The sequence below is a fragment of the Phascolarctos cinereus genome, unplaced genomic scaffold (assembly GCF_003287225.1).
Source record: "Phascolarctos cinereus isolate Bilbo 61053 unplaced genomic scaffold, phaCin_HiC Scaffold_9;HRSCAF=440, whole genome shotgun sequence".
NCBI classification, from domain to species: Eukaryota; Metazoa; Chordata; class Mammalia; order Diprotodontia; family Phascolarctidae; genus Phascolarctos; species Phascolarctos cinereus.
The window spans coordinates 5,783,715-5,805,157 of NW_027556402.1; the positions used below are offsets into that span (position 1 = coordinate 5,783,715).

A 21,443-nucleotide genomic window follows, 5' to 3' on the forward strand; every position below is an offset into this window, starting at 1 on the left:
AGAAAACGGCAAACCACTCAGTCCTTCCCCTCTCTGGATCCCAAGTTTCCGAGTAGAAAAGATGCCCTTAAAGGTGCCTTCCAGCTCTAAATCCTACGATCCCATGAGAAATAAGATGCTTCCATAGAAGGGATGGGAGGAGGCGCATCATTGCTTATGGAATGTCGAACTGACCTCAGTCAGCGTCTGGCACTATTTTCTTTAATGTAGTCGTCTAAGACAAGTAAATTCTGGGGAGACAGGACACAACTGAGTCAGCCACAACAGCCAGGAGCAGCGAGTGGCCTTCAGGTGGCTGGACTCCCTCCACCGCGCCAGCCAGCCCCCCATGCTGGCTCCCCTCTGCCCCTTGCCGTTCAGGAGAACGGGATCACCCCTTCCTCCCCCTCCCCAAATCTCACTCGCTAGTTTTAGAAAATGCTTCGCGATGCTCTCTAAGGGGGTCTAGAGACCACCCAGTGCCAGTATGATCCTTTTACAGATGGAAACTAAAGTCCGGCCAGGTAAAGGGATTCCTTTCTGCAGCCCTCAAACAGAGTGATGTTTTCTCAGTCCATAACCATCAACTTCTATCTAGAGACTCCTTGGGCAAGTAAAAGGGGAAAAGGTTCTGGGCAAGCTAGAAGTTGCTAAATACTGCTGGGCTCCTGCATGCCCTCTCACCCTCTGCTAGTGAAGCTTGCCTGGAAAAAGTCCCTATCAGGACTGTCTTGCCTTCCACCTCCCACCCGTTACTGCCATTATAAAGGACGCTTTCTAAGGTGGCTGACTTCCCAGCTGATGCTGATGCTGCCCTGAGCTCTGAGTTTACAAATTCCACCTCACGACCCTTGGAATAGAACTGGAGATGGTGGACAAGTCTTCCCCAGCCAGCTGAACTGCCCTTCTGCAAAGTTCTGCTCCCCCATCTCTGAGGTTCCCACTGTGAATGTTTCCTTAACTTAAAAGGCAGCAGCTAAAACGAATTCCAAAGGCAGGAAGGCATGCTTCCCAGCTGCATCTTCCAACACGCCAGGAGGACTCTGGGAGCTCAAAGTCAAATGGTGCCAGAAGCAACTTTAATCCAGCATCAGGCCAAAGTGTGCCAGGACTGCCGTGCACCCCTGACTTTCCCAGGACTTACAGAGTAAATTAACTTCAAGAATGTCAGGCTAATGACTGGCCTCAGATATCATTAATATTGGTAACTCCAGAGGAAGACGCTCTCTCTACTGGTTCGGGTCAACATCTCTGCAGCAGACATCCAGCCAGTACGTGTTGGAGGCAGGCTTGAAGGCAGCTCTTCCTGGCTCCAGGAAGGGAGGGTGTGGTGCACACACATGTTAAGCACTTCCTAAATGAATGCAGACTTCACGGCAAGGCCAGTTTTCTTTATGTTGGAATGAGGCCCAGGGGCCTTCTGGTCCCAAACCACAGAAACTCAAATACAGCTGAAGGAGACCTCAGAGGCATCTAATCTGCTATTTTTATAAACAAAAAAACTAGGGCCCAGGGAGGGTCAGTGTCCTACTGGTAATAACCATTACAGTCAGAATTTGAACTCAGGTCCTGTGACTTCAGTGTAACCTGCTGATTCTCCAAATTATGACCAAGTGCTTACTACAGAGGGGATACAAAAATGAAGCCTCCTTGTCCCTCAGGGAGGGCCCAAGTACAAAAACAAGAGGCTGGATCTCCCAACAAGTGGTCCTCTCTAGTCTCTTCTGAAGACCTCCAGGAATGGGACCTCACTCCCTCAGAGCCACCATTTTAGACAGTTTTCATATTTCCGCAGGCTCGGCTAAAATCTGTCTCCTTGTAACATCCCTCCACTGGTATTTGTTCTGCCCTCCCAGGGAGGGTGGCTCAAACCTAATCCTTTTTCCATGGGACATCTCTTCAAAAATCCCTCAGAATCTCCTCTTTTCAAGGCTAAACTCCCACAGTTCCCTGAACCAATGTTTGTATGGCATGGTTTCGAGTCTTCTTGTCCTGATGTGCAGTTCAGGACATCAATGTGGGCCCCAGGACTAGAGGCCACATCACTCTCATTGTTTATTACAGGCTTATTGTGTGCTGGGCACCAGGGACATAATCATGAACAAAATGGCAAATAGTCTCTGCCCTGAAGGACCTTGTACTTTGCAGAGGCACAAAACAATTTCAAAGATAAGTTAACAGGACACAATTTGAGGCAGAGAACATGGATAGCTAGGAAAGTCGTCCTCATCTCCCCTAAGAAGGTGACCCTGAGCTCTGAAGGTAGCTGGGGATTTGAAGAGGAGGAGGTAAGGAAGGAAGGCATTCCAAGAATGGGGGGGAGAGAGGGAATGATGTAGGGCTTTTTTTTCCTTTTAAAATGTCTTATTGGTAATCTACTCAAGCAGAATAAATACCATATTAGCAGTTTCCAAAACATGCTTTATTCAGCAGCTACTGTCCTCTACCCCTCAACTGAGAGGCACTGGGGCATCAATCTTCTGAAGTCATAATTGACTCCACCCTCTGGAATGGGAACGCAGGGAAAAGGTCAATGAGGCTGGAGTGTAAGTCTATTAGGGGAAGAAATATGAAATTAATCTGGAAGGACTTTAAATGCCCAAGTGAGAAGCATGTACCTAATCCTAGAGACAATACTGGTAGCCAATGGAGAATCTTGGGCAGGAAACTGAAATGGTCAGAGCCGTGCTTTAGAAGATTATCTTGGCAGTGGTGTGCCATGGATTGGGGACAGGAAGCAGGGAAACCAATTCAGAAGCTTCTGCTGGTAACAGGTGAGCTCTGACGCCCAGACAGATTTGGTGGTTGGGAGAGCAGGAGGATAGGAAAGATACTGCAGGGGTAGAATCAACAAGACTCAGTCACTGATTGGGCACGAGGAGGGCGAAAGGAGAGAAGAGTCCATGACAAGCCCAATGTTAAAAACTGTTACGACTAGTGGGATGGTAGTACCTTCCCAGAAAGAGAAGTCTGGAAGATGAGAAAGTTAGGGAAGATAGAGAGGGATGTCCATGAGGCAGTTGGTAAGGCAGCATTGGTACATGTGGGACTACCACCCCCCTTGACTGAGATTCAGTATTGCTAATCACATTATATTTTTTGGCAGGTAATTTGTACTGAGCTTGCAGTCTTTTTCAATGACATGTCCTCTCATCTTGGTCTTGTGCCATTAATTACAAAAAAAGGAATCCTAACTACAGGATTTTACATTAATCCCTATTAAATTCTGAGGTTTTGTTTGTTTGATTTTTAATGTGTGCTGAGTTAGGCCCAGAAATGAACCAAGAGAAAGAGACTGGGCTAGGTCACATGGGGAAACTGTATGGTGCTTCTGAGAGGTCTAAACCTGCTCCCTAATGCCTCAGACCCTCTTTAGATCTTAACATTCTCCCAGTGATGCTTCAGGGCTGTGAATCACAAACAAATCTCATTCTCTTAGAAGAATCCAAACTGCAAAAAACCCAAAAGGCAGTGGAAAGAGATGTGCTCAGTGTAGGGAGGCTATGAGACATCTCCACTGGTGACCGACTACAAGAAACGGCAAAAAAAAAAAGACTTAGTAAAGGCCACATGTGATCAAAAAGGGAAGCAGCAGCCAGTCACCTAGCAAGGGGTCAGTCAGGGATCGAGGTTCATGGATAAGAGGCAATAGCTTAGCTATGCAACCAGTCCTCAGTTGTGCTCTGAAGATACCCTGGGAAATTCACAGAAAGAGAGAATCATACAAGATGAGACTCTTTGGATCTGCCCTTTTCAAATCAAATCAATAAAACTCAGAATTATGTATATATGGTAGCATAGGAGTTAACACCCACTATAAATGTGTATACTCAAGCAAAACAAATTCCCACACTGGCCGCGACTAGATAAATACCTACATATTTATGTACCTATTTACCTATGGGTAAACAGAGAGACAGAGAGATAAACCCATATTTTCATACAGGTATATGATTCAATCTTTGTTCTGAATTACAGAAGTTAATCTTAATAGCATCATTCATAGGATCACTTACCTAGGAGTTGGAAGGAACCTCACAGGCCATAATAGGATCAAAGTCTACCATGATTTCCTCCCATCACAAGTTAGGACAGTTTTTCCCTGGTCCAGGGAGTGAAGGTTTAAGCTGTGCCTAGTGCCCTCTGACCACACTAACATGGCTTCCTGGTCCCCTAAGGGCATAAAAGGGTTACCCTGAAGCCAAAGCCCCTCACCCGTGGCAGCCCAGCAGAGGTGGATGTCCCAAGGTCAGGTGAGTGACCACACCTGGCCACGCTAACTAGCCAGGATTCCACATGAAGGACGATGCTGGTCTGCCCAGGTTAAGCAGGGCATCATTCTATGACAAAGTAAACCCCACTTTGTTAACTGGTAAACGTGTCTCATGTCGTTTCAATGCCAAACTTTGTTGTCGTTCCCTCTTCATCCTCCAAGAAGACCAATGACATCCTGAGGGTGATGTCCTGACTAAACAGGATGCCAGCCAGAGCCGGGCCCACCCAGTGCAGAAGCCACCTGTTGAACCAAGTGGCTACCCTCAAGCCCACAGTTTGAGGATGTCAGCGGTCAATAAGCATTTATCAGCTACGTGAGGGTGTTCTGAGAAACTGAAGAACAGATGAGGGACATAAGATTCAGGTCCAAGCTCTGGACCTAAAGGCTTCTGATTCTAAATCAGGGTGACTGTGCTCCCTCGTCTCACACTGGTGCTTGACAGGCACAAATAACAAAACACAGCTTAAATGCTTTGCAAACTTCAGTGAGTTATGTAAGTTATTATCTCCCATGCAACAGGTTCCAAGGAGAATTTCTCATCTTTCCCCTTAAACCTCACCTTCCTTTTTGTCTGGACCTGGTCCTTCTCTATTTCACAGGCTCCTCTTCTGGAACCTTCTCACATTTGCCCTTCCTGTGGCTCTGACTACATCCAGCTCCCCAAATGACTGTGTGTCCCCACCTGTGACCTGCCAGGCAAGAAGCTAATCAGACCCACCTGAGCAGGACTGCATCCTTCCTATGCTACAAACCAGACCTGAGCTTGCCTGCTTCTGGAATGGTCATGACTCTGAAGCAGAGAAAAGGAGCACAATCCCACACCAAGTCCTGGGAGCAGACACTTGCTGGGCCACCCTGGACATCGTCTTCCTGACAAAGCCTGAAGCCCACTGTGCCCAAGACTCCCCTGACAACTTCTCTGCTTCTTCCCTGGCTCACACTGGCAGGTATCAGTCCCAGCCATGCCATGATTTTGATGTGCTGGTCCAGTGTGGTGTCAATTCTAGTCCCAAGATGAGGGGACCGCTGGGCTGCCCCAGCCTGGAGATATCAGTCTTGGCTTCAGTGTACAGGGCAGGGCAGGAGGCTGCCCTGCTGTCCTTCCCTTGCTTGTCCTGCCTACGACCTCCTCGGAAGTCTTCACAAATGGCCTTTTCTCTGGGGGTTTCCTTTAAACAGGCCAAATCAAAAGGTCAGACTACCAAGCTCTCTTAGTTTCAGACTCTGACATGCCTTCGTTTTCTGTATTTCAGCTCAGTCACCATCATCCTCCCAGTCACCAACTCTATATGCTTGGGTTCAGTGAATGAGATGTTAGATCACGGTTACACGGGAATGTCCAGCAAACCGTTAAATCTTAGAAGGCTCCTAGGGATCTTACAGCTGCTCAGTCCAGGCTTCTCCCGAACCTTTGCATGGGGTGTGCCTCATGCCTAGAAGGCTCACGCTCCCCTCGACTAAGGAGCCCTTTCTTACCTCCTGAAGCCCCAGCGGTCAGTGCGGCCCCGGGAGCTCCTCTTTTCCTTACTTTCTTATTGGGGTGCGTATTTCTTCCTTGGGGAAGGCAGCAGGCTGCTGGAGGGAGGGTCAGTCTTGTTTTTGTCTCTGCGTTCTTATGCAAAGGTCTTTGAAGGTCTGCCGGCTTGCCCGGCTTTGCCGGCTCTTCCCATCCCCGTCTCCAGCCTTGGGACCAGGCAGCCTGGCCTGACGGCGGGCCTGACTTCGGGAAGCATCCCCTGTCCTCCCAGAGCCCCGGGGCTTGCCTCTCGGGCGGGCTTCCTCCCTTGGGGAAGGAGGAACCAACGATCCCGCCACTACTTACGCTGGGGCTCCTCCACCACCGGCCGGCCCCGAACCCCTTTCCAGCCCTGGACGCCCTACAATGGTTCCATCAGAAGGTAAGCAAGCCCCTTTGCAGATGGGGTTTAACGGTCTGGCCGGCTAGCATCAGCATCGCGGACGCACACAGGTGGCGCTTAATAAGTGCACCTTCCTTCAGCCCGCGGACGCTCGGACAGCTGCCCCTCCCCCGCCCCTCTCACTCCCGGGACACGCCGGCAGGACGTCCCGCAGCTCCCGGCGGAGCAAGGGCTGCGCCCTGGCCCCAGTAAAAGAGAGTAATTAACAACGTCCGCGTTACCCACCTCGGGGCTCAGGGAGACGTCAGCGGGGCTCCCCACCCCCGGCCCCGACGCTCACTCGCGGGGAGCCGCCTCTGGGCTCTTCCAACCCCGAGCACGCCGCGAGCCCCAATCTGCGGAGCGCTGGGCGAGGACCACGCAGCAGACCGCTGCCGCGAGCTGCGGAGCGCACTCCAGTGGCCAGCCCTGCGCAGCCGCAGAGACGCCCCTCCCCGAGCCACGCCCCCCGCGGGCACGGAGAAGCTACCCCGCCCCCTGCGCAGCCGCAGAGACACCGCCCAAACCACGCCCTCCGCGCAGCCACAGAGGCGGACCCCCTAAGCTACGCCCCGCCTCCTCTCGTCGCTTCCACGCAGTCACAGAAAAGCCAACGCAGAGAATGGCTTCTTCAAGCCACGTCCCTCCCCCTCACTGCGCAGCCACTGAAGGAGAGCACCGATTCGTATCCCCACCCAGGCTTGCCCCGCCCCCCCAAGAACTCGCGGCCAAAGCTCACCCAACCAAGCCCCGCCCCGCCGCTTCAAGCCACGCCCGTCTACAGATTCCGCTTCCTGAATCACGCCTCCTGGTCCCCCTCCCCACGTGATAGACCTCCAAACCACGCCCACGTCCCTTTCCCGCGCAGCCGCAGCGACGCCGCTCCGTAAGCCCCCACCAACGCCTAGGCCCCGCCCCGCCCGCGCAGGACTCAATTTCCGCCCCTACACCCCCCCACACACAGCGACCTTCGCCCCCCCAAGCTCCGCCCACCAAGGCGTGACCTTAAGCGTCCCTAGCCAGATAAGTGGCTGGAGGTGGGCGCGGCACGGGCCCCGCCCTCCTCGGGCCGGAAGGACGTCACCGACGCTATAAAACCGTACGCGGAGGCGTGTTCGGCCTTTCTATGGCGGGAGCAGCTGGCGGCTCTTTTACGGCCGTGTAGGCTGCGGCACTGGCCGTGTCCGGCCGACCTGGGTGAGGGAGCGCCGGGTGTGGGCTCCGTCGGGGGCGTGTGGGTGATCCGCTAGCGCGCCAGAAGGCGGGGAGGCCGCGCACCCCATCTACGCGCGCGTGGGGTGGGCGGGCAGGGGCGCATGCGCCGCGAGGTGGTCCGGGTCAGTAGCCTCACGTGGCGGTGCTGGGCGACTCCGGAGCCTGCCGAAGGGGAAACTGAGTCTGGCGTGGCCGGGGGACAGGCGGGGAGCCCCCTGTGTTTGCGGGGTGCGGGAGGCGGTGACGGCGTCCCGAGTGGGGCGGCCCTGCATTAGGGGGAGGCCTGTCCGTGGCCCCCCACCGGGGGGGGGACCCCACGAGGAGGAGGCGGCGGAGGCCTCCCGGGACCGCGAATCTCCATGAATCCTTGGGCCCTGCCGGCTGTGGCAGTCTCCCTTCCTAGCCATGGAAGAGCATGATCTTGCTTATTGGCAAAGCTGTCACCATCTAATTGGTATCAGATTCTGACTTGTGCAAGTAACACGCGTGTCGCGTGAGTGAGTGCGAGTGTGCTGCCACTCGGGGCTCGGGGCGCGCGGACTAACGCTGTGCTGCCCTTCCAGGTGCCCGGACCCAAGGGGAGATGGAAGTGAAGAGCCAAAGTAAGTATGCCTTCCTGGTTCTTGCTGTCGGGTTAGTGAGAAAGAGCACGCAAGGCTCGCTCACTAATAAAGTTCTGTGAAGCTTCGGCTGGCCGGTCCGTGAGTTCATTCACGCTAAGTTTCGTGTCCGTCTTTTCCTGCAGGCTCGCGGTATTGGAGGTGGTAAGAGTGAAGGGTCCTGGCTTTGATTACTGTGGCCGCGCTGGCTAGAAGACCTTGTCTTTGTGTTGATCCAGAACGTTTAAATGACGTTGTGCTCGTAGCTGGCTTACGTGAGAGCGAGGTGCCCTAGACCTGCACGTAGGCGGCCCTCGGTGCGTATGTCTGTGCCCCGATGGTCTCTTTCTCTCTCCCTGCCGCGCTGCGCTGCTCCTTGGCTGAATCGGTTTTTAGGAGGGGCTCTTAGCAGCCCGCTGTCTTCCGAAAGCTGAATAAACTTTGCAGCCGCTTTGAAGGACTGTAACCTCCCGTTTTTTCAGCTGGTCTCTGGAGTGACAGGCCTTCAGTCTCTGCACTCAGCTGTGACTGTGTGCTGTTGTCTCCGGATCCCAGGCTGAGAAATGCCCAGCAATTCGGTGTCAGAATTGGAATGACTGTAACTCCTCCGAAGCCATGGAGGATAAGAGAAGCAGGGATCTCTGAGGTCTACTGCTGAGCAAAAATTTCTGACCCCTTCCAGACTTCCCCTGTCAGCCCCTCTTGACTTCTGAAGGAGGCTCCACATCCCCGTAAATCATTCTGAAAACGGCGTAGACGAAATCCTCCTTTCATTTGCCGAGTTAATTGAGAGCTGTCTGCAGCCATCCGCACTTGTAAGGTACCTCTTCTTCTCGCTTGGCTCTCAGTCCCTTCCAGACCCTTTGCATTTCTGCAGCCTGGCTCTGGTCTCCTCTAAATAAACTGCTCTCTAAAGTGACAGTCATCTCGATAGCCGGATCTAACGTTTTCTCGATCATCCTGCGCCTTGCTCTGCGGAATCTGACCCTGTCAGTCTTTTTGAACGCTCTCTGCGGTTTTATGGCTGCTCTTGGTTCTTTCCTCAGGTCTCTTTGGGGCTTTCATACTGGCACATCACCCAAGACTGACTATCCTTGACCATCCTCCCTTATCTTCCCCTGCTACTTAATAACTTTTGGCTTTTTTTTATAATTTTGAAACCGAAGACGAGCATTTCAGTGTACACAGCACAGCATAAAAAGATTCATTTTAAAATTGTGAAGTTCTATTTGGGAAACAATGTGAAAAGAACTACACATAGCTTTGAAAACTTTGCTTTTCTTTGCTTCCTTCTAAGCTTTCTTTTGTTCTCTGCTGTGTGCTTTTTATTTTTCCCTCTGCACCCCACTCTAGAGAAGTCTACCATTAGACACAACTATGTGTGTGTGTGTGTGTATATATATATATGTGTGTGTGTGTGTGTGTGTAAAACTGTACCGTGCATACTTGTTCATCTTTTTTTGTACTGGATAGCATCTTTAATAGTTGATTTTGAGTATAATGCTCCAAATGACTTTAGTCCTTCAAAACTGCCTAGAACAATATTGCTGTTCCTTTTTACAACATTCTCTTGGTTCTGCTCATTTCACTCTTCATTTAAGTCTTTCCATGTTTTTTAGACATCCCCTTGATTCCACTTCTTTGCCACCACAAAGAAAAGAGCTTCTAGAAATATTTTAGAACATGTAAGTACTTTGCCTTTTCTCCCTAATCATCTTGGGAAACAGACCTCCTAATAGTGCTATTGATGAGCCAAAGGGTATACACAGTTTTATAACTCTTTGGACAATCTGATAGGTATAAAATGGTAGTTCAAAGTTGTCTTAATTTGCATTTCTCTAATCAGCATTTTTTCAAGACTGTTTTTTATTTCTTCTAAAAGGCCATTTATTAATTGATGAATGGTTTGTATTGTATGTTTGAGATGAGACCTTTATCTGAAAAACTGTCTAAACATTTTCCCCAATTTTCTACTTCTGACCTTGCGTACATTGTTTTTAATTGTACAAAACCTTTTTAATTTAACGTAATCAGAATTATCCCTTTTATATCTAGTTTTGTTCCCTTATCTCTATTTATAAATTCTGTCCATAACTCTGATAGGTAATATAGGTTAAGATCTGGTACTGCCTAACCTTCTTTGATTATTTTTTATTAGTTCTTTTCATATTCTTGGCCTTTTCTTCCAAATGAATTTTGTTTTTTGTTTTTTTCCCTACCTCAGTAAAATAAATTTTTTGGTAATTTAATTGACTGGCATTGAATAAATCAGTTTAGATAAAATTGTCGTTTCTATTATGTTGGCTCTGCCTACCCATGGACAGTTAATACTTCTCCAATTATTTAAATCTAACTTTATTTATATAAAATGTTTTATAATTATGTTTATGTGCTTCCTGGCCTGGGTTCGTTGTGGTAGGTATGCTCCCACGTATTTTATGTTGGTCACAGTTTTTTTAAACGGGGTATCTTTTTGCAGGGTTTTGTTGGTGATATATAAAAATGCTGATGATTTTTATTACTTCATTGCCTATTCTGATGCCTTCAATTACTTTTGCTATTGCTAGGATTTCCAGTACAATATTGAGTAATGTTGGTGACAGTGGACATCCTTATTTCATTCGTGGTCTTACTGTGAATGCTTCTAGATTATCCCCATTACAAATAATGGTTGCTGGTGGTTTTAGGTAGATGCTTCTACCTTAGGGAAAATAAGTTTTTAAGACTTCCAATTTGGTGTTTAATAGAAAATTTTAAATTTGCTTTTCTAGGTTTTTTTTAATTGCATATACCATTCAATTAATGGTCTGTTCTATTTTATTGATGTAAGTATGTAGAGATAGAAATTTTCCTCTGATTACTGCTTTTGCTGCATCCCATAGGTTTTGATATCTAGTTTCATTGTCTTTCTCCTTAATGAAGTTTTTGATTCTATGATTTGTTCTCTTAAGATTAGGTTGTTTAGTTTCCAGTTGGTTTTTAATCTATTTCCATGGTCCTTATTGAGTAATTTTTTATTTCGTTGTGATATGATAAAGATGCATTTAATTTTTCTGGCATTTAACTGCTTTTTATGCCCTAGTTATATGGTCAGTTTTTGTAAAGGTACCATTTACTATTGAGGAAAAGCTGTATTCCTTTCTATTTCCCATTCAGTTCTATCTGGCTGTCTATCTTGTCTAGCTTATCTAAAAATTCTATTCACCTCCTTGACTTCTTAATTTTTTTTTTGTTTAGATTAATCTAATTCTGAAAGGGGGAGGGGTAAAATCCCCCACTATTATAATACTATTTATTTCTATCTGTAATTTAAGTTTTCCTTTAAAAATTTAGATGCTATAGCATTTGGTACATATAGATTAGTTGATGTTGCTTCATTGTCTATGGTACTTTTATCATAATGTAGTTTCCGTGTTTATTTTTAATTAAATCTATTTTAGCCTTAACTTTGAGATCATAATTGCTAGCCCTGCTTTTTTTTTTATATCCACTGAAGCATAATAAATTCTATGTAGCCCTTTTTTAACTCTGTGTATTTCATTTAATGTGTTTCTTGTAAACATCGTCAGATTCTGATATTTTTAATCCATTCTGCCAGCCGATCTAGTTTTTATGGGTGAAGTCATCCCATTCACGTTCAAAGTTATTGTTTCTAGTTGTATATTTCCCTCCATCCTGTTTTTCCTCACTGTTATCCTTATCTTCTCTTTATCCTCCACACATGTCCAATTTATTTCTAACCACTGCCTCCCTCCCCAATATACACTCTTTAAAGAATCTCTCACTTGTACTCTTTACCCTCCTAGTCCTTGATCTGCCCGCCCCTCTTAAGAGTCTCCTTTATCCTCTTCCCCCCACCCTCCTGCTTCTTGATCTACACACCCTTCTAAAAGTCCCTCCCTTATTCTGTCCCCTAGCCCTTCTATTTCTATATAAATTTAGAAGACTTCTACGTTTGTATATATTATTTCCTTTCTAACCCACTTCTGATGAGAACAAAGTTCCAGAGCTACTAGCCCTCCACCTTCCTCTGTAGCAGTTCCCCCTTTATAGGAAATAATTGTTCTAATGCTCTCCCTACCCAGTTTAGTTTTATGTTTTAGAATCATCCTGTCATACTCAACTCAAACCCAAGCCTTCTATCTATGTAACCTCTTTCAAACTACCCAAGTAATTGGAGTTCCGGGCTTTTTTTCCCCTTTCAGGATTATAATCAGCTTTGCTGGGCAAGTTATTCTTGGTTGTAACCCAGCCCCTTTATTTTTTGAAATAGAATGTTCCACACCTTTTGGTCTTTTAATGTAGAAGCTGCTAGATCTTTTCATTATTTTGCCTGTGTTTAGCTCCATTATGTTTAAATTGTTTTTCTCTTTGACCTGGGAGCTTTAAAACTGGGCTATAGTGTGTATTCCTCTGACTTTTCATCCTGGGATGTCTTTCAAGTGGTGATTGGTAAATTTTTCTTAGGTTTTTGGAACTCTTTCTAATTGGTTGACTTTTCATCATAATTTCCTTCATTTTCTTGGATTGCTTTTTCTCCTCAGCCTCTTATTTTTAAATCCATTTTTAAGTCCATCCAAGAACTCTTTAGCTTGTGACCATCTGACATTTTTCTTTGAAATAGGAGTGGCTTTTTAACTTTCTTTTATCCCCATAGTAACTATCTGCAATTAAGTTCTTTCTTCTTTGCTTTCTTTTTTTGGTGGCAGTCAAGTTCTAGTACCAAGGTGTGTGTGGGGGGTACCTCAGGCTTCAGATTTTTGTACTGTTTTGAGTTCTGTCTTATCTATGACCGGGGCCCCCAGCCATGCTGTCACCAAGGGCTCTTGCTTCCTTTGGGCCCTCCTGTAGCTGCAAACTTGAGCTCATTCCTCTGCCCTGGAACTGAAACCTGGGATTCTGCCCTTCTGCAAGGTCCTTGCCCTCCTCTGCTACCACACCCACTGGGCATGTGCTCACACGTGGTTGCTCCTCCCACAGCCATAGGGACCATTTCTAGTCATCATAATTGGGCCTGGCTTCCCTCAACAGCGTAGGGGCCGTCAGTCTTCCCCCTGCTCGGTTGTTTTGTACCTTGTTTATGGGAGAATTTTGGAGAACCCTGTATTTCCTCTTTCTGCTGTCTTCCCCTTCTCCTTTTCTCTTTTTGCTTTATTATCTCACTTGGGGATTTCATCATGTTCCATGGATTCAGTTATCTTGGCACAGATGATTGTCAACATCTACTTATTCAGCCCTAATCTTTGATCTCAAACTTCATGTCCAGAACAGAATACATCATCTTCCTCCCCCAAATGTAATTGTTCCCGTCTTGTGGTTTCTCCATTGTTGAAGGTATAGTCTTCCGTGATCACGTGAGCTTGTGGCCTCAGACAGATGTCCTCCCTGACTGGCATTGACCCCACAGAGATATCTAGTGTGTTTGTGTCTCTCTTAACTCACAGCTGCCACCCTGGTGCAGGTCCCCGTCACGTCATCCCTCTCCCCCACTCATACTCCAGCGGCTCCCTGTCAACTCCAAACACCTTCACAACCTGGCCTTTTCCAGTTATTTCACTGCCCTTTTGTATTCTTATTTTGCCATTTAGATTGGCCTGCTTCATGTTCTCAAACGCAGTTGATTTTACATTTGCAACAGTCTTTCCCAGACAAGCACATATGCGTATAAACCATTCTGGAATACTTCTCCTCCACACATCTACCTCCTGGCTTCTCTGTCTTCCTTCAAGACTTAGCTCTAATTCCCCCTTCAGGAAGACTTTCTGAGACTCTAGTCCCTCTTCCTTCATTAACTCCATGTTGCTTGCCAGTGAGTGTTGAGAAAATGAGCCCAAGTACCTGGCAAGACTGTCAGGATAGATTCTGCAGAAATCATTTTGTGACACCTTCAGATAGAGGTCTGAGGGGGCAGTGCTTAGCACTGTACGCCCAGCCTTAGGGACTCCATTGTCATAAATGACTAAACTTTGCAGTCAGCCAGTCTGCCAGACGGAATACCAAGAATGATTTCAAATGTACAACTCAGGGAGAGCATGACTTGAATGACCTATTTATGGACTTTTGAGGAGACTCCACCCAAGATAAATTAGTTACTAAGGGGGAAGGGGTTGAGGGTACATTTTAAAGACTGGAAAGCGTTACAGAAGGATTTCCTAACAAGTCTGAAATAAATTTATAGCATAATAGCAAAAAATTCTTGAGTCCCAGAAACATGTATCCCAAATTCTCACCACCTTAAACTTTTGCAAGAAAACCTTTACCTTCTTTCTTTTTCCCTTCTGACCTGTTCTTATATACTTCTCCCTGAGAAGGACTTTTGGAACTGAGTTTGCTCTGCTCCCCTTCTACCCCCACTCTAACCCTTTCTTATGCCCCTTCTGTACCCTTCTAAAAAGCCTAGACACAAATATGAGTGAGACCTGATCTGAAAAATAAAAGGGATTCAAGGTAATGCCCATGAAGATGAATTCGTCAAAAGATTTGTCTTTATCCCAAATGGAGAAGAAATCAGGTTGATTTAACCCCTCTTTCTAAGAAAATTGGGGTATCTAGTAAACTGAGGCTATTCAACCTACTGTGTTGATGTTTCTGGAGCACTGCTTTTATATTTTCTCAGACAGTGACTGATAATAAAAAAATGAAACTGGTTCGGTCAATAGTAGTCCATAATTAGGCTTTAGATTGGCTTTTGTGGCTTATCTTGCCATCAGATAGTGAGAACATAAGTACCCATGGGGCAGTGATTGATTCCTCCTGCCCTGACTGAGGGAAGATAGGTGCCATGAATAACAGTCAACTTCACTAAATCCAGACACCAAAGAACGTAAGAGTCATGTCCTTGTGGGTTTTAATTTTGTTTTGAAGTCCACCAATGACAACAGGAGGGTAATGTCTGGACTTGCGGCAGAGCTGTGCAAAGTTGTCAGCCTCGCTCAGTCATCTGAAGTCCAGTGGCAAGATGACGGATGCCCTGGGTGAACATCTGTTCCCAAACATCAAGTTTACCTTGAAACTTGTTCTCGGGATAAGGGTCATACGTGACCCAAACAGTCGACAGACTACCACCTTCTGAGAACGTTCCACAAGAAGCTGAGAACAAAGAAGGCCATTGGAAGGTACAATGGATGTAGAGCCCTGGGTCTGGAGCCAGGAAGACACCTGGATTTGAATCCAGCCTCAGACACCTAGCTGTGTAATCCTGGGCTGACGTACTTGGCTCACTGCTCATCTGTAAAATGGGGAATTGCACCTACCACTCAGTGGTGTAAGGATCAAAGGAGCTAAGACTGGCAGTGCCTTAGAGATAAAACAGAGCCCTATTAAACATTTGGAAGTGAACCCAGCACTTGTATAAACCTTTGAGTTCCACTCTTAAAGGGACCCCACCCACTCCACTATCCAACCGGAATGGAATTTCTTGATGAGGATTACTTGCCATGTTCCAGGGATGCATGTGCCTTTGGATTGGGGGTCCTTTGTCTTGATCCCCTTACTCTGCTGGGCACCTCTGACGAATGTCACTGTTTACACATAGAAAGTTAATGGGAAGTGGTTTGTGGTGCAAGTTATAAACCAAAATCATCTAAAGTTGGTATTGACCTTTCCCCAGGGTTGTCATTTCTCAGTTTAAAATCAGGAGGCCCGGAATTCAGCCCCAGGAACCGAGTTCCCCTCTGTATGCATCTTATCCAAGGTTGGGTTTTTTACTTTCAAATCCTGAGATGACATTAAGGAAACTAGGGGCAAACTGATTCTTCCCCCCCCCCCAGTCACAATCTAGTGAGGAAGAATTTGAACCGATTTTGGTTCCAGAACACTATCTACTGCACCACCTGCTTACTGTTGCCTTGACATTTTCCTCCATAATCAAACTTAAGGGAAAGTTGTATTCTTTCCCAAATGAAACCCTTACTTCCTCAACCAGCTGCCTGTTTAGTACCTTGATAGGCTGTCGTAGCAGCCAAAGGGATTCTGTTTGTAGCTGCTGACGTCACTGGTTGAGAAGGATTTTAAGGCCTCAGGTCCAAGCCCTAGTTTGTGCAATAGACTGCCACCTACTTGGTTAGTTAGGGAATTTCCCTTCAGGCCTATAGCTTGGAGTCCCATTCCTAGGTAATCCAGCATTTGTGAATACTACAGATGGCCAGCTCGGGAATTAGGAGGCTACTCTTGGGTCCCATCTTGAGGGTCAGGGTACACGAAGATTTTGATAAAGCCCAGACCACTAATGCCACAAAGGAGCTAGGATGGCTGTAGCCATTCTGTGCAGACCTTTTGGTCCCGATATGTAGCTCATGCAACATTTCACAAACGCCCAATGCCCAAGGATTCCCACCATTGACTGTTCCTAGGCTACCCCTACCCTCAGTGCACATTCAGGCACTTCTCTGATTTCTGTTCCCTGTGCTGTTTGCTCTGCTCCATCATACTCGGCACCTACCTGGAAACACTGAGCAGGCACTTCACTCCATAATCCTCTCCTACTTCAATACAGACCTGCTATCTCATTCTTTCCAGAGAATCTGGCTCTGAAAAGCCATGCAATGAGTTTGTAATCACCCGTTTTGCCAGTTCAGATTAAATCCTTTTCTGTGGTCCACCTACAAGTGCTGCTGCTGCCCTAGCTGCCTCCTACATTGTTTATATCCCACTTAACTTCTGACCATGAGCCAGCCAAGGTGGCAGAACCTATTCCCCTAACCCACGCCTGCCACCTTGTGTCTGATGTTTCTGTTAACACTTACACAGATTATAAATGGGCGTTTGTGACGTGCTACTTTCACATTGGGCAAGATCTGGAAGAACTGGATTCCTTAGTCTTGCCATCACCTGGTCATCCCATATCCACCTAGTAGCCTAAGCTGAGGCCATCCATCTATGCACCATGACCTTGAACACCGTCCAACACACACCAGTACAATGGAGGAGGAAATTTGGGGGCTGCCAAGGCTGCCGTTGACATTAGTATCCCTCTGCCCTTTATCCTCATTGCTATATCCCTTGGTCTGTGAGGGACCACATCTCTGCCCACCATCCCACCCTTTATCTGAAACATGAGAAATGGAAACCCATGTCTTGTTGAGCCCTCCCATCTGGCTTCATAGTCCAAACAAGCTTCCTGCCAGTCAGTGCCCCCTTCTCTACTGATATTTACGTCCCATCTAATGAGCCATATGTGCAGAGGCAGAAGGATGAGTATAAAAGGTTTGGTCATAACAGTCATAAATTTTGTTTCTGTTACAAAACAATGGGCAACCTGGAAAGAGTTCCACTGTAGCTCAGGAGAAGGGATTGATGAAAGCATCCCTCTCTGAGCAAGTATACCCTTCAGAGCACGACAGATCAGTTTCATTGCTTGTTGGTTATTGTTTTTGTGTTTAGTGGATGGTAGAATGTTAGCTTGCTAAAGCTGATTTTTTTTTTGGTGAGGTAATGGGGGCTAAGTGACTTGCCCAGGCTCACACAGCTAGTCATTATCAAATATCTGAGGCCACATTTGAACCCGGGTCCTCCTGACTGTAGGGTAGGTGCTCTATCCACTTGCCACCTAGCTGCCCCTGAGCTGATTCTCATCAAAGTAGCAAAGAAATGGGCCTCCAATTTATTTCCCAATTTGGGAGCCAACCAAGGGACCTACTTCACCTCCAGTCTTAATCACAAGATGGCTAAAGCCCTTGTATTCTCTTAATTCACACTCCCTACCATCCCTGATCCTCTGGACATGTAGACCAAGAGAACCTGGACATTAAATGAGTATTGTGAAAGGTCTGTAACGATTCTGAAATGGCTGGTAGTCATACACCTGGCTTTCTTGAAGTTGTGCAACGCCCAAGGCGGGAAACATACTTTGTTGCCTTTTGAGCCATGCCACCTGGCCTACCGTTGGGGTATGAATTGAGGGAGCCACAAGCTGTATCCTGTCCTCTAACTGGCATTCTTTCTTGTTTGTGCAGAAAAGCCCAGGATGCCTGGATGACGCCTAAAACACAACCCTTTCCCAGTATCTGGCCCAGAAACCAAGTCCAGATCAAATTCGCCTTTGGAAGTCCTCTGTAGAACTTTGGTGGGAAAGGCCCCTATTGAGTTGTTCTGACAAGTCACGCTGCAATAAGAGCCAGAGGAAAAGCTGTGTAGATAGTTGCGAGCCAAGCCCGAGGCTCTCCTTTTCTGGGTGCATTGTCAGTAGGAATTGGGTCACCTTAGATAGATTCTGTGGAATCCCACCCTTTATTTCCTTAACTATTAGTGCTCTTGGCATTTACCCTGGTCCTGTGGCTAAACTCCAGACTAATGTAAATCGCATCCATGCCCACAATGAAGCAAGAGATGATGAACATACGCGTCATTGTCATCACGGTGCTCCTACGACTTGGCCTGGCAGCTCATGCCCTTCCACAGCATCCCTTTATCACATCGATACAAAGGGCCGTTACTGCTGCAAACTTAACAGATTGCTGGGTCTGTTATAAAGTGGGTAATATGGAAAGTGAGGTTTCCCTGATCCCCATTCCAGCTCCGCTCTCCCACTGGGTCAACGAATCCATATACGGCGTGTATTACTCTTCCTCCTACTCTAAATACCAGTATCTGTGGAGATACACAGGCCGGCCCCTCTCCCCTGAATATGGGAAAGGACTGAAATACAAAGTACACGTGAGCCGCTCCTTTTACACTTACCACATTGCAGGACGTCCACAATATCGAATACAACACCGAGGTCAGTATCCGCTGTGTATCCAAAATGACAATGGAACTGTGTACTTGGGCGATGTTCCGGAGGAGAGATGTGCCCAGACTCTGTGGTTTGATACTGATGATGGCACGTGGGAAGTGGACCCTGGGTCCAACAGCGGAGGAAACCTAAAATGCGGGAAGACCTCCCCGATGACATTCTGGGGGAAAGAGAGCTACTCCAACTTCACCGTCCTCCCCCTCAATTATACCTCTGCTGGCTGGGAAAGTGAAACAAAGAACTATCATAATGACACTTTGTATGTGCTCGCTGAAGGGGGAGAGATTGTCCACGCAAGCTTCAATATGTCAAGCTGCCCTGGGGAAGGATCTTTTGTCAACTTTACACTTTTATACCAGATGTTTGAGTCTATACTTTGTGCCTATAATGACACCCCTTGGCACCATTTGACCCATTTGTGGAAAAACTTTGACAAGCGATGCCCGTGGTACTTTGAAACAGGTACTCTGATGATACAGGGGAAAGAACGATGGTCACCAAATTCCACCTGGGCCCAATATTCTGGCAACAGGCTTACTCTGTCCCTAGTGAGAGTGCCGGGGCTTTATTTCATTTGTGGTGATTATGCTTATAAGGCTTTACCTCCAGGGTGGGGAGGAACATGCACCATCGCTTATCTAGTCCCTGATCTACAGATTCACAAGACCTTGACCTCTACATCTGTTCCCAACCCCGGGAGCTTCATTAATCGGTTTCATAAACGTACCACTAATCCTTTGGCTGAGAAACCCTCAGGATTCCATGCTTTTGCCCGAGCCTTGTTCCCATGGCTTGGGATTTTGGAAATTGAGAAGGCAATAGTGAATATGTCTGCAGCCGTGGAAGAAGGCTTCAGCGCCACCCTGGATGCCATTTCCAACCTGCGGCTGGAGGTAGACCCCCTGTCCCAGGTGGTGGTTCAGAGTCGGATGGCGCTAGACATGAAACGGGCGCAACAAGGAGGAGTTTGTGCATTTATCAACACCATGTGTTGTTTCTATGTTGATAAAAAGAACCAGATAAGTCAGAATGTTACCAAGTGGAAAACCTTAATGAACACAGACCCCGAGTAGTCCTGGCTTGGCGAGACTCCAAAGGAGCTCGGGGGAAACAGTGTAGGATGCAAGCAAGAGTGCCCTCGCCTCCATGGAGGGCCCTAGGAAGTGCCTTAATGTGGCTAGCCTTAGTAGAGACTCAACTGGTCTCTGTCTATTGCAGTATGCTGCCTGTCGCCTGTCATTTCTGCTACGGTGCTGAACCTTCTAGTACAAGGGCTACCAAAAACCAAACCCATGCTTGAAGAGTCACTTTCTAGTTGGTGGCTCCCCTACTTAGCTTTGAGTAATCTTTCCTTTTTCAGCTGGTCCCTGAAGTTACTGACCCAGCTGGTAGGTGAGATTCTCCCTGGGCTCTTCTGGATTTCAGGTTGAGAGATTCTCAATCAGTTCCTTTATTAGACTGCAAGCTCCATGGGAGGGCTGCCATATACATTTTGTAGCTTCCACAACATTCAGCAGGGCACTCTGTACGCAGTGTCTGCTTAATAAGTACCGTATCATCCAATTGTTGCTTTTTTTCTGATGAAAAATAGTGTAAAGGGACGTACAGTTTGACTTAAATACTTCTGAAACTTGTAATGATTTTATAAGTAAAAAGTTGTTTTTAAAATGAAACATTTTCACTCTTAATCAAAAAATCAGATTTAGAACTGGAAGGGACATTACAAGTTATCTTGTCTAAGTCTGTCATCCATTCTCTCCCTTTCCCCACATCCTCAGTTTTATAGAGGAGAAACTGTTGAAATTATTTGCCATAAGGAGTGAACCTGACAGAACCTGAATTAGAACATAGGTCTTCTGACTCCAAATGCAATTATTTCTTGAGCTACTTTGCATCCTACTTATACATGGGTAGATGGAGAGCTTTCCATGGTGTGCCTCAGGGAACCTTTTAGTCAAAATAGAGTGAATTACCCTTGTACATGCTGAAACGTGCTGCCCCCAAATATTTCTGATACAGAATTTAATATGCAGTCTTTTGGAGAGAATGATGCCACTAATATCACTATCTTCTTTTGGGGCCCCTTAATCACAACCCTTTGACCATTAGATTTCACTGGACAGTCCCTGCAAGGAATGTCCCCCTAAGGAAAAATTCTGTTACATAGAGAGATACTGTAAGAGCCAAAAGCAAGGCAACATTATAAATACAAGATACAGGGATAAGCAATTGTATCATGGCTCCCATTATGACTTGAACAGCACCCTTCAGCATTCTGGGGTTGGGGGGGCAGGCAGTTCGAATGTATTTCCTCTGAGGAGTTGCCATGAATCTTGACAACTGGTGGAGTGGACACATGTTTGCAAGGATCTTGAGGCAGGCATGTGGAGCAGGGTTGACCAGCGGGTCTCGAGGCCAAGATCCACCTTCATCACATTTCTGCAGATTGTGAATGTAAGCTTACACATCTGCTCTGCATCTCTTCCCCCTTGTCTATAGATTACTGGGAAGATGCGGAATGGCCTTCAGATTTTAGCCTTGCTTAACCACATACTAACTGGAAGGATATTAGGGATGTTGGTCTTTCATTTCACTGGTTTAAGGAATTTCCAGGCTAGGAAATGCTTTCTACCAATGCAGGTTGGCAGCTTAGCGCACTGACAGAGGAAGGGGCTTGTCCCAGGGCCTGACAGCCAGAATATATCAGAAGCTGGGTTCGAACATGCCTATTCCTGTCTTCAGGG

General features: G+C 46.8%; 2 protein-coding genes and 1 non-coding gene across 7 annotated transcripts in view; 2 read left to right on the top strand and 1 right to left on the bottom strand.

The window, feature by feature from the left end:
* The window catches only part of POFUT3 (protein O-fucosyltransferase 3), a 28,891-nt gene extending 22,302 nt beyond the window's left edge, over positions 1 to 6,589 (bottom strand). For 2 of the 3 annotated variants that reach the window (XM_021008307.2, XM_021008311.1), the window contains exon 1: positions 6,400 to 6,589. The gene's annotated coding sequence lies outside the window, so the exon portion shown is untranslated. Of the gene's footprint in view, positions 1 to 5,731; positions 6,276 to 6,399 lie in introns of those variants that run through there. The other variant, XM_021008309.2, reaches the window with a different exon arrangement.
* A 657-nt stretch (positions 6,590 to 7,246) lies between these two features.
* LOC110222948 (endogenous retroviral envelope protein HEMO) lies at positions 7,247 to 20,372 on the top strand. Of its 3 annotated transcripts, XM_078148517.1 has the most exons (5): positions 7,247 to 7,350; positions 7,932 to 7,970; positions 8,114 to 8,284; positions 8,650 to 9,652; positions 17,921 to 20,372. In XM_078148517.1, exon 5 carries the CDS (start codon positions 18,273 to 18,275, stop codon positions 19,770 to 19,772), a length of 1,500 nt encoding a protein of 499 aa, XP_078004643.1. In that variant the 5' UTR covers positions 7,247 to 7,350; positions 7,932 to 7,970; positions 8,114 to 8,284; positions 8,650 to 9,652; positions 17,921 to 18,272; the 3' UTR covers positions 19,773 to 20,372. The 3 variants fall into 3 exon arrangements, with proteins under 3 accessions (XP_078004643.1, XP_020863902.1, XP_020863905.1); XM_021008243.2 differs by having other exon boundaries at positions 8,114 to 8,787; XM_021008246.2 differs by lacking the exon at positions 8,650 to 9,652.
* On the top strand, positions 7,724 to 7,854 carry LOC144455521 (small nucleolar RNA SNORA24). Its single transcript, XR_013484242.1, has one exon. It is a non-coding gene; the product is annotated as a small nucleolar RNA SNORA24 (small nucleolar RNA).
* Positions 20,373 to 21,443: the final 1,071 nt, after the last annotated feature.